Source organism: Chelonia mydas, chromosome 3 (assembly GCF_015237465.2).
Source record: "Chelonia mydas isolate rCheMyd1 chromosome 3, rCheMyd1.pri.v2, whole genome shotgun sequence".
NCBI lineage: Eukaryota > Metazoa > Chordata > Testudines > Cheloniidae > Chelonia > Chelonia mydas.
The window spans coordinates 130410136-130422672 of record NC_057851.1 but is presented as its reverse complement, the minus strand read 5'-3'; the positions used below and the strand labels follow the sequence as shown (position 1 = coordinate 130422672).

Genomic DNA, 12537 nt, shown 5'->3' with positions numbered 1-12537 from the left:
TCCTTTATCCTTCTTCCCAGAGCTACGTAGTCTGCAGTAATCCGCTCAAGGTCATTCTTGGCAGTATCATTGGTGCCCACGTGGAGAAGCAGGAATGGGTAGCGATCCAAGGGCTTGATGAGTCTCGGCAGTCTCTCCGTCACATCGTGAATCCTAGCTCCTGGCAAGCAGCAGACTTCTCGGTTTTCCTGGTCGGGGCGGCGGATAGATGACTCAGTCCCCCTGAGGAGAGAGTCCCCGACCGCCACCACCCACCTCCTTCTCTTGGGAGCGGTGGTCGTGGAACCCCCAACCCTAGGACAGTGCATCTCATGGTTTCTAATCGGCGGACTCTTCTTCTGTTCCCTTCCCTCAAATGTATCATCTTGTCCACTCTCCGCATTAGTACCTGTGGAGAGAACATGAAAATGGTTACTTACCTGTCTCTGCGTTGCTGGTACATGGACACTCCCCTTTCTTCTTCTGGCGGTCACATGCTGCCAAATTTCTTCACCGTCCTCCTGTCCCCGCAGCGCAGCCTGCTCTGAATCTTCAGAACGTTGTGTCCGTAGAAGCATATCCTGACGTCTGTCCAGGAAATCTTTAGTTTCTCTTATGCAACGCAGGGTCGATACCTGTTGCTCCAGACCGTGAACCTTCTCTTCCAATATGGAGACCAGCTTTGTCTTACAATGGCCCCACTTAAATTTTGATGGTCCTCCTGAATAGGCGGTGGGGAGGGGCGGAGAAGTGGCATGACCATTCCTGTACCTGGGTTCGCAAGTTCAGAGAAAACATTTATGAAGTTATAAGACAAAATTTACATATTTTCTTAGAGCATAGAATATCGACATTACAAGTGAGATTAATGCATGCAGCAACTTGCAAGCATTTCACAGAGTCTAAACATTTAAATACATTCTTATAAGACTAATACCTATTTTGAGCAAAACTGAGGTACAGGTGAACTAGTCTAGTCTCCAGCTATGAGTTTGTTAGTTCTTAGCTAATGCCTGCAGCCTTGGCAAGAGTTGGTGCCTGGTCTGCCAGTGTCACAGTTAACATATGGATTAAATTTTCTAAAGTTAACGCACAATTGATTTTTGTCCAGACATATGGTTCATATGTATTTTGGAATAGCCGAAATGTTGCTTGACTTTCCACATATTGTACCACAGGGGATGATGAATAGTCATAGATTACCCCACATACAGAATATTTTATTTGTGTGTTGTTGCTTTGAGTTGCATGTCTATTGTGCACTTATTTATATAATGAATTTCTAAGATGAGCACTTAATGTTTTTGTTCAGTCTCAGTTTATTTACATATCTACAGCCTCTATATGAATTTTATTAAAAACAGACATTCCAGGCTAAATTAATAATTGGTTTAGGTGATTGTAACTGCATTTATTGTGGTAATGGTTTGTGATATACCGGAGGACAGACTAGATAATATGGTGGTCCCCTTCTGGCCTTAACTCTGTATGACTACTGGAGTTGCACCTGCTTACCCAACTAGTCAGTTTGGCCTTCCTTTCCTACAGTTTTCACAGTGTGCTCATTGGATTTATTGTTGTTACTTTGTTAAATGCTATCCTTTGACAAATATTTAATTACTTAACTTCATTTCCACCAAGTGCTGTCCTTTTTACTTACTATTATGAACAGCATTGTTAGTGCTTTAGACATCATGTCTAATCATTTTTATGGATGTTAAAAGTAAAGACAAATTAGTATAGTAACGGTCACCTTTTGTATAAATATTCCTCTCTGCAGGCAAATATGGAATGTATTTCGTTGAAGACAATGCTTCCGACACACTAGAAAGTTCTGTGAGTATGAGCTCAAGTTTTTCACAGATCACACATTTTTCTATATTAGAACTGAGAATAACTTTGGTGCTTTATCATTTAAAATCACCATAATAATTTTAATTTGTATATTAAGATATCTGGGAGTTTGAATTCATAGACTGTTACTCTATTTGTGTGTGATTATTTGAGAATTTTAAAATGCTTATCTGCCAACATTTCAGCAATAACATACAAATGCCCTGAGTAAGGTTGATAACTTCCATTATAGAATAAAGAGAATATTATTCCCAATTCTACCAGTCTTTTAATATGTTATATATTGTTCTATATAAATACCAGATTTTATTATATATTTCAGTAGTGCCTAGGAGCCTTAGTCATGGACCAGAACCCCAGAATTAGGAATCATAATATACTTATCTATTGAAAGATGAAACTTGTGTTTAAATAAAATTAAAAAACAAAACTGTTTTTATTACCCTAAAGTGACATTTGATTGAGCTAATTGTTGTGATCCCTAACAGTGTCTTGTATTGACATAGGGGTGAAACAGATTAAAAACAAATGATCTGTTAGATAGTTTTCATTATATAAAGTTTTTGATAAACAACTTAATTCTTTGTCTATTAGAGAAATGTAGCTTAATTTAAGATTTTCAAAAGTACAAGCCAAAGTTTAAAGTAAATTACTACACACAGAGCATTAGTTTACAGTATGCAGTATAAATAAATGGAAACTGACTAGTTTTAAAGGCTAGTGAGCAAAACATTTTCTGTATCAATCTACTGTATGTTCTTCAGAGTTTTCACAGGGAAACTGAACCAGCATCATTTTCATGGACATATGAAGAAATCAAGGAAGTTCATAAGAGATGGTGGCAATTAAGAGACAATGCTGTGGAAATATTTTTAACAAATGGCAGAACTTTACTCTTAGCTTTTGACAACACAAAGGTAACAGTGTGGCATTAATGCATGGTAATATAGAATATGTATATAAAGGTATTTTTTATAATTATGTATTGAAGAAATGTGTACTTTCATGGAATACATTAAGAAAAACGATAGGTAGGCTTCTTTGAATTCTTAGATTCTTCTGGAAGCTGATATGAGTTAAGGGCTCAGCCAGGCTTTTTGATAGACAGGATGTGTGTCACAGGTATGCTCTGGTTTCAGAGTAACAGCCGTGTTAGTCTGTATTCGCAAAAAGAAAAGGAGTACTTGTGGCACCTTAGAGACTAACCAATTTATTTGAGCATAAGCTTTCGTGAGCTACAGCTCACTTATCGGATGCATACTGTAGAAAGTACAGAAGAGCTTTTTATACACATAAACCATGAAAAAATGGGTGTTTACCGCTACAAAAGGTTTTCTCTCCCCCCACCCCACACTCCTGCTGGTAATAGCTTATCTAAAGTGATCACTCTCCTTACAATGTGTATGATAATCAAGTTGGGCCATTTCCAGCACAAATCCAGGTTTTCTTCCCACCCACCCCCCCCCCACAAACCCACTCTCCTGTTGGTAATAGCTTATCTAAAGTGATCACTCTCCTTACAGGACTAAACCAATTCAATATTGTAATGTTGTGACTTTTTATCACATTGTTCTGTTCTTAGCAGATCTCTAGAACCTTGTAAATGAGAGAATCTTACATAGTGTAGGAGGAGACGTAGTTTATGACCGTTTAAATGTGTTGCTTGATTAAAACTACAATAATTTTTTTAGGTCCGTGATGATGTGTACCACAACATCTTAACGAACAACCTGCCTAATCTTTTGGAGTATGGGAACATTACTGCTTTGACCCACCTATGGTACACAGCACAGATTACCAACTTTGAATATCTGACTCATTTAAACAAACATGCTGGCCGTTCCTTCAATGATCTCATGCAGTATCCAGTATTTCCCTTTATACTTTCTGACTACACCAGCGAAACACTGGACCTAAATGATCCATCTGTTTATAGGTAACAAGAAATCTTTGAAATTACTCCTTTCCAAATAACTCATTAAACTGGTTATTTCAGTAAAATCCACTTGTGATCACCTTGATAAACCAAGACTTAATTAGGAAGATTGCTAGGAAACACATCTGGTCTAATGGTATTTGAATGTAACATTGGCTCATCTAGTCAATTTGAATAGTATACCTGTTACCAGCATTTATATTCACAGTAGTTGGCAGGTCTCACTCAATACCTGCTGTCTTGCACTTCCTGATATACATTCCTTTGCCTTGAAAAAACAAAAAACAGCCTGTAACCAAAGAGCTGACAATTTAGCAAAACATAACCAAAACCAGAATTATGCTATATGAGCAACTTGCCAGTTACCAAAGGTAAATCTATATCAGCTAGTTGTAAACAGACTAAGGAGGGTCCACACAGGCACAATCTTAACTACATTGATTTTTAAAATGGATTTTAGTGAAGTTGGTGCAGCTCTTTTGTCTATTGTGAAAGTCAGGCTAGGCAACTGCAAGAGGAGTAGTCCTGTTGGGTTCTGGGAGGTGGGCAGTCGCAAGCCCGTCCACCAGCCAAAGATTCTTCAACCAGCCTAAGGGCAAGAACTACTGAGCTTGGGACTCAAATAAGTATGGGGGACAACAAAACCGAAAACAAAGACAGGTGTGAATGTCAAAGGGTCAGAATTAAGGAACCTGAAGGGGACACCGACCAGAGAGCCCTGGACAGCTCCCACTGCTCCTCAAAGGTGTCAAGGGAGCCAGCGGATGCAGCCCAAAGGAACTCTGCCCAGATATGTGAATGGAGAGAGGAACAGAAATAGGCCCCACAGTTGCAGAGCACTCCCTCAGCTAGCATCCTCTCCCTGGTGTTATAGGTGGCCACTTTGGCCATCGCTAGGAGGAGGTTGACGAGGAGGGGCCACAAATGGGATGTGCATAAATTAGAAGCTGGGAGCAGAAGTGTAGCTAGAACCACAAAAGTAAGTCCAGGAGGAGTTGGAAAAGGGGCAGCAACTTGGCAGCAACTGGGTCTCCCTCATGCTGCAAAAGGGACAGGCATCTGTGATAAGGGTGAACTGCACCAGGTACATTCCCATGCTCACGGCTCCATGAAGGAGCTGCCAACTAATATTCCCGGTGGCCTGTGGGACCAAGGCAGAATAGACTGGCCAATGGGGTTCGTCACCCTCAGCAGATGGAAATAGGTCACATCACTTGTATCGAGAAAGAGGAGTGATCCTATTGGGATCCACTGCTAAAGGATCCCTCCCCCTCCCCCCCCCAGCCTAAGAGGGGGATCCACAGGACCTGGACATCAAATAAATACGGGGGACAACTAATGAAATAACAGGAACAGGAGTGTGGTCAAAGGGTCAAACGAAGGGAACCGGATGGGGACACTGAGCAGGGAACCCCGGACAGCACCCACTGCTCCTCAAAGGTGTCCAGGGAGTCAGTGGACACCACCCAGAGGAACTCTGCCCAGATACGTGAATGGACAGAGGATAGGAAATAGGCCCCACAGTCACAGGAGACTCCATCGGCCAACCTCCTCACTCTGGCTTTATAGATGGCCATTTTAGCTAGGGCCAGGAGGAGGCTGACCAGGTGATCCCGTGACTTTGTGGGGCTGCGGATAGGGAGTGTATAAATAAGAAGGTGAAGGGAAAAGTGCAACCAAAAGCATAATAAAATATTCGTGAGGAGCCGGAATAGGAGCGGCAGCCTGGCACACTCCAAATATATGTGTGCCAGAGTTTCCCTCATGCCGCAAAAGGGGCAGGTGTCTGGCATAGGGGTGAACTGCGCCAAGTACACGCCCGTGCTCACGGCTCCGTGAAGGAGCCACCAACTGATATCCCCGGCAGGCCTCAGAACCAAGGTGGAATATAGGCTGGCCCACTGGGGCTCCTCACCCTCCAAAGGTGGCAAGAGGTCCCGCCATTTTGTATCTCGGTGGGACATGAGGATGAGGGTGTGAAGGGTATGGAGCACGAGCGTGTATAGATGTTTCCTTGGCGGGGTCTGGAAGCAGACCAGCTGCAGCTCGTGCAGCCGGCTCAGTGAGGGGGTCGGTTGGGTCCACGGGGCAGGGGCCCGATGAAAAGGTCCAGCGGGCCCGGGATGGAGGGTGGGCGGGGCGCGCCCTCGTGCAGGACCCGGTGCAAGAGGAGTGATGGAAGGCAGGTATGTTAGCCTTAGAATGAGAGAGGCCCTTTTTCCTATAAACTGAGAGAGAGTTACTTCAGGTCAGTTAGGGATACCTGAGTCCAATTAAGGGCTTCCTGACACCTTTTAAAAACCCCTCCTCTGATGAGAGACGGGGAGGAGAGACGAGCTGCTGCAGGGCTAGTGGCAGCAGGGAGATAAGCTTCTCCAGGGTGAGAGGCTGCTCTTCTCCCTACAGGGGAAATAACCAAAGCTGAGTGCGTGTTTAGGGGAAGAACTGACACATCTGGGGCCAACAACAGGACAACACCCTCCACAGCAAGGAAGCAGGGAAAGTTACTCCCCTTTGTTTGTGTTTGTAAATTGATTTCATTGTGTTAGCTGGAGGAACCCTCCTTGATAGGGTTGCCAACTCTGACTGAAGCTATTCCGGGAGATTTTAATAGGATATTTTAAGAAAATGACATGACATGTTGTGTGGGGAGGGGGGGGAATCTCCTGGATTGCTTTCAATAGTCACTGGGAGATTGATACCAATTCCAGGAGACACCAGGCTAATCCTGGAGGGTTGGCAACCGTACTCCTTGGGCCTGAACTGAGGCCTACCTTGAAAATACAGAGGGGGAAGACGCACACTGGCCAGAGTGGGCTGATTTGTGCTAATTCTGGCAACACAGAGGAGGTGCCTTGCCACAGTAGACAAGGCATTACTCTTAAAGGGATGCTACAAGTCAAGATTGAAACATGTTGGTGGGGGCAGTATGGGGAGTATGTGACCTGTTGCCTATACTGTAGCTGTTCTATGGACAAATGACTTCCATTCCTCTAGCACTAACATCAAATGGCCAATTTTAAATTACGAACGTATTTTTATAGTCATTTTATTTTCCTAAACTCATATGTAGAGTTTTGTTCTTAGGATTTGCCTTTGTATTTGTCCTTCTATATTTTAACTCTTCTTAACCTGATTTAGCTAAAAAGATCAGTCTTTGTATATGTTAATGTACATTGAACTGAATTTTCTAATTTCATTATGAAAATATGTCAACATTTCTCCTATTACAGAAATCTAGCCAAACCCATAGCTGTACAGTCTAAAGAAAAGGAAGATCGATATGTGGATACTTACAAGGTATCTTAAACTCTCATTTCTACAATGTGTTTTCTTCTGGTATCTAAAACCAAAACAATGTGGCGGTTTTTTTTTAATGTATTTCTGTGGGACTTCACATTTTCAGCATGTTATAGTCTATTGTGAAAACAGTTAGCAGGAACTGGATTCCCTTCTGTCTTATGTCTGTCTCTTTGTAACCAAGAACATAAGAAATCAAGAAAAAACTTAATCCTAAAAACTGCAGTGCATCTTTTGGTGCTTTATATTTGATGTATGTTGGGGTCTAAATTCATGACCAACCAAATAAATACATATGAAGTTAACCAAAGAAGCTAAAGAAATATATCTCTGTAAATTGCCTTGCGTTTTGTCGTCTAAAAAATTATATTGTACGTCTGGGTTTTTTCTAGTATGCAACAGAACAGTTGTTTGCCTTCAAACATTCTGGGTCATTTATCAATTAAACTAACTGCACAAAATCTTTAAAAGTATTTCCTAATCTCCTAACATCAATCTAGTTTGAAAATAGATCTGATCATACAGAGTAGAACTAGTATTCCATTAGTGCTGCCTGCTGTTGCTACTGAGCGTTTGTTATGGTGACTGTGACCGGTTCCCCCCTGGGTGCCACCTGGAACTGGGGTACCACTGAGCCCTCTGACCCACCAGCCTGGGCTCTCTTTCACACTGTGCTGCTGTGACAAGCTGCAAAGCCCTCCAGCCTGCACTTTCACCAGCATTCACATAGATAGAAACACACCCACCTGCAGTTACACACAGGATCTCTAACCACCAGCTTCCCAGCCTAAGACCCCAGAGCAGTACTGTCCTGCCCTGGTCAAATCTGGCCAGTCTATGGGTTTAATACCCCGTCCACCTCTCCCACAATGTGAAGAGAACAATGTATACTTGTGGTAACCAAGCAGAGATTTTCCACAAGCACTCCAATCAAAGCTCACTGGTTTGGATTAAAACATAAAATAAGTTAGATTTTAAGTGATAGCAAACAGATCAAAGCAGATTACATAGTAAATAAACAAAACACAAACTAAGACTAAGATACTAGAAAGATAGGATATGAACTAGCAAATTCTCATCCTGGCTGACGAAACAGGCGGGCTGCAGATTCTTATGGGACAAGCTGCACTGGCTTTGCAGCTTGGAAACCCCAGGTCTTTCATACACAGGCTAGAAATCCGTTTAGCCTTGGTCCAGCACTTCCTCCAGTTCAGTCTTTGTTCCTCAGGTGTTTCCAGGTGTCTTCCTATGTGGGGAGTGAAGAACTACAGATGATGTCACTCCCTGCCTTATATAGCTTTAGCATATGACCGGAGCCCTTTGTTTCAAAACTTGGTTCCCAGACTGGTCTGTGGAAAAATACTAACATCCCAAGATGGAGTCTAGAATCATGTGGCCTGGTCACATGTCCTTGTAGAGTCATAGCAGCCATTACTTACAAGCTGTCTGGAGCATTCTCAGGAAGGCTCTCGAGGGGGAGATAAGCTTCTCCTAAGGCCTGTTGTTTTCCCTAATGGCTCATTGCCCTGAATAGGCCCTTCCCAACCAGCTCTCTAGACTGAAAGCATCTTGCCAAGTGGGCGTTTCCCATGCATAACTAAATTTGAAGTACAGATACATAGTGTTCAGATACAAAAATGATACATGCAGACAAATAGAATAATCATATTCAGCAAATCATAATTTTTTCAATGACTCCTCACATGACTTATCTTGCACAAAATGCATCATAATTATGCCATAACCATATTATAATATTACTATGGCGAATATGGGGTGCAGTCACAGTGACCATGTCCACAAATGTATCTTGTTCCTGGACCCCCTTTAAAGTCCATAGAGAATGACTTGATGGGGCTGGAAAGCATTTACACATGGGCCTTTCATTTAGATTTGCATCAAGATCTGGAGTGTGCTTTGGCAAAAGTGTGTGTATGAACTTGTTTTGATTTTAAGTTTAGTGTGAAAAACCCACATTATGACACAACAGTGTTCCTGGACAGCAAGAACAGTATTTACCGCTAGAGCAATATATTGTGAAAGTCAGGTGGTCTGTTGCTTAAAAGCTTAAGTGTGCATATGCACTGTCATTTGTGGTTGAATTGATCTTTTTAAAATGAAATTTTGTCAGAAACCATCGATGTATGGCACTGTTTCCTCTTCATTCAATATTTATGTAAAGTGATCTAACAGATTGTCAGTCAGTACATTGCCATGGTAATGTCAGTTCTTTATTACTGGGTTGCTGTATGGGCTCAAGCATGTGAGTGATGGGCTTTCTAGTGTAGTGAACCTGACATCCATATTTTCAGTGGCAGTTTCAAACAGATTTAGGAAAACCTCACTTAGGCACCTACTGAGATTTTCAAAGATGCGTATCTGCATCTCTGCCTAGATATCTTTTTGTAAATCTAGCCCTAAGTCCTCTTTTGAATGCAAGATGTTGGCTCCTAAGTCACTTTGGCACTTCTGAAAATTTCTTTGATGGGATTTTTCTGCATTTTTGTTACAAAAACTCATATTTACTATCCCTTTAAATTTGCCACCCCTAAGGATAAGTTTTTGGATTGAAGAGTCAGGATTCTGTCTCTTTCCTGCAAGTTATACTTTTTTCTAAAGGTGAAATGGCACCTGGTCCATACTATAGAAGTTGCCTATTTCTGAAAAAAGATTAAAGCAACAGGTGCAGCTGAATTAGTGTTGAACGGAGTTAACTGCAGGTGTAGAACAGGACAAACCATGGTTAGTACAATTTCAAAAAACCATGGTTAATGTTTTGAAAGATGTAACCTGAAGCATTGGAAACAGTTATTGGAATGGTCTCTTCCAGAAAAATATTGTGTGGTAAAAATGAATAACTAATTACTTCAGACAGAAGCTATTTTTACAACTGGGGGGGGGAACCCCCGCCAGGTGAGGCTCTTTCCTCTAAATGAGAGCTTAAATTCTTCAGAAATTGTCTGGGACAGAAGGCACTAGTGAAGTGCTGGAAGGACGTATATCTTAGTGTAGTATCCTAGCAATATAGCTTTTAAATAGCATGTTGGGTAAGATATGACACCCATGCTTTACCTGTTCCTGTTCTAGTATTTGGAAGAGGAGTACCGCAAAGGAGCTAGAGAGGATGACCCAATGCCTCCTGTGCAGCCTTATCACTATGGATCTCATTACTCCAACAGTGGAACCGTACTTCACTTTCTAGTTAGAATGCCTCCTTTCACTAAAATGTTCTTAGCTTATCAAGGTAAGATTAATTTTGTTAAATATGGCAAATGAAAATTAAAGTGAAATTATCAAGTGTGGTAAACTTGGAAATCTGACCTACCTTGACAGTGGACCCTTTTGAGGCTTTCATAAAGAGAACATGTAGTACATGAACTCTTTGTGCATCTCACAAAACTCTACATCTTCTAAAAATGTCTGTACATCTTCTGTGATCTATTCCAAAAAATCTGGTCTCTATGGTTCTAGATCTCATATGTAGCAATTGGGATCTAAATGTTCAGGCCTCAGCCAAGCAAAGTTGGTGAACTTGAACTTTTTGAGGTCACCAATGTGCAATTGGTATTGTATGTTTTCCTCTTGTCAAGGTAATAAACAGAGTTTCCGTTTTTTCTTTGCAGATCAAAGTTTTGACATCCCAGACAGAACCTTTCATTCTACCCACACAACTTGGCGCCTCTCCTCCTATGAATCTATGACTGATGTGAAGGAGCTTATCCCAGAATTTTTCTATCTTCCGGAGTTTTTAGTTAACAGAGAAGGTATATGAGACAATGCCAAAATGATCTCTAAAAAGGCACAAGGATTGGGTCTCTGGGTTGAAACTGATAATTCCATGTTATGATCTGGTTTTTTCCCCCATGTTTTTAAATTGATTGTCAAGGGGAAACCTGGCGGGTCCGGATCTTGAATATTTAGCCACGGAGGCTTAAGATTGACTGTACTGTTGCCACTTTTGTTAGTTCTGCAAGCCCAGACTTCATGCTCATGAGGTGTACTGCCATAATCTTATTTGATTTCAAGAAAACCATAAAAGTTAATCCAGACAAGGATGTTTGATAAATGTAGAAATTTAAAATCTGTTTCTTATAACTGAAAGAGCATCTGCTCCTTTCCATTGAGGGTGTCATGCTTCTGACAAATCTGTTTACTTTTTTTCAGCTAGTTACATTTTAGGGTTTCCCCAGGAGGCTCTGACAATCTGTCAGTTGTTTTGAGAGAGTTTACTGTCCTCATGCTGTCCTCAAGGGACTTGTGGCTAGATCCAATAAAGTGCTGGGTGCCAACAATGCCCAATAAAACCTTTGGGAGTTGAGAGCATTCAACATTTCACAGTAGTGATCAGCACTTTGTAAGACTGAGCCTTTTTTATTGTTCATGTTTCCTTGTTACAATTTAAATTTAACTGGTGGAGTTAGGTGGTAGTGACGGGGGTAAATGTGAATGGAATGGAAAGGATCAGTGATGCAGGATGGTGAAGGAATTGTTTTACTGAATCAGTAGAAGACTTCAAGTAGAGAGATCAGACCTTCAGTGACTATAGCAAGAAGCAATGTTAGTGCTGAATATTACCCATTCTGGACCTCAGGTAGGGCTGTTGCACAGTCGGGATGTCACACATTTATGAGGTTTGTACTCCTCCCTCCTCCTCCTCGCCACCACCCGAAAAAGTACCATCTGTTTGAAGCTGCTAAGAGAATTGGAATGCTAGTAGACCCAGTGGATATAGTGTACAGAGTGCATGTGAGACTAAGGTACATGATTCAATTTATCACATGGCTTTCCACATGGATATTGCTAGCCCACTTACTGTATACAATTCTATAATATAGTTAGATCATTTCTACACCAGGGTCCAGAAGCATGTTATCACCATTCCAGCAAGAACTGTGTTTAAGCACACTTCCCTGCAAAGTTCAGAAAAAAGGCCTATAGATTCACAAGGCTTTTGAAATTGCTGCTCAGCGTGAAATGGGTGCAGATTTCTTTTTAAATATAGATCAACCAAAATTTTGGGGACTTTCTGGGTATCGTACTTATTTTATGAGGTTTTTGGGGAAGATTTCTGGAGATAGTGGCACTGTGGGAGACAGACAGAAGCTTTTTTGGTTTTTTGTAGCTCAGTTACTGGCTGATTCAAATTACCTTGTTTATATCTGAATGTTTTTTTAACACTGCTGGGTTCATTATACTATTGTAGGAATGAGTAAGTGTCAGGACACCTAGAACTCTTGCAAAGGCCTCTTTTTTTGTTGCTGTAATTGAAATCCTAATATTGTGTTTTCTGCCGTGTTGCCCCTCTTGGTTGGGTGGAGCTCCCCATAAACTTTCCTTCTCAGTGATGCGTATTAAAAAAAGAACAGTTAGGCCGCTGGTGAGGTGAGACCACTGCTTATCTGCCAATAAATATTCTCACTGTTTTCTTGTACTGCCCCATCTGTCTGTAGAGCCGGGACTGTCTTTTT

General features: G+C 41.5%; 1 protein-coding gene across 4 annotated transcripts in view; it reads left to right on the top strand.

Moving 5' to 3' along the window:
* The window catches only part of LYST (lysosomal trafficking regulator), a 169026-nt gene that overhangs the window by 132216 nt on the left and 24273 nt on the right, over positions 1-12537 (top strand). For all 4 annotated transcript variants that reach the window (XM_037895287.2, XM_037895289.2, XM_037895288.2 and 1 more), the window contains 6 exons: positions 1760-1815; positions 2598-2750; positions 3525-3769; positions 7003-7069; positions 10157-10313; positions 10693-10833. In XM_037895287.2, coding sequence (XP_037751215.1) covers positions 1760-1815; positions 2598-2750; positions 3525-3769; positions 7003-7069; positions 10157-10313; positions 10693-10833 — 819 coding nt within the window. The remainder of the gene's footprint in view (positions 1-1759; positions 1816-2597; positions 2751-3524; positions 3770-7002; positions 7070-10156; positions 10314-10692; positions 10834-12537) is intronic.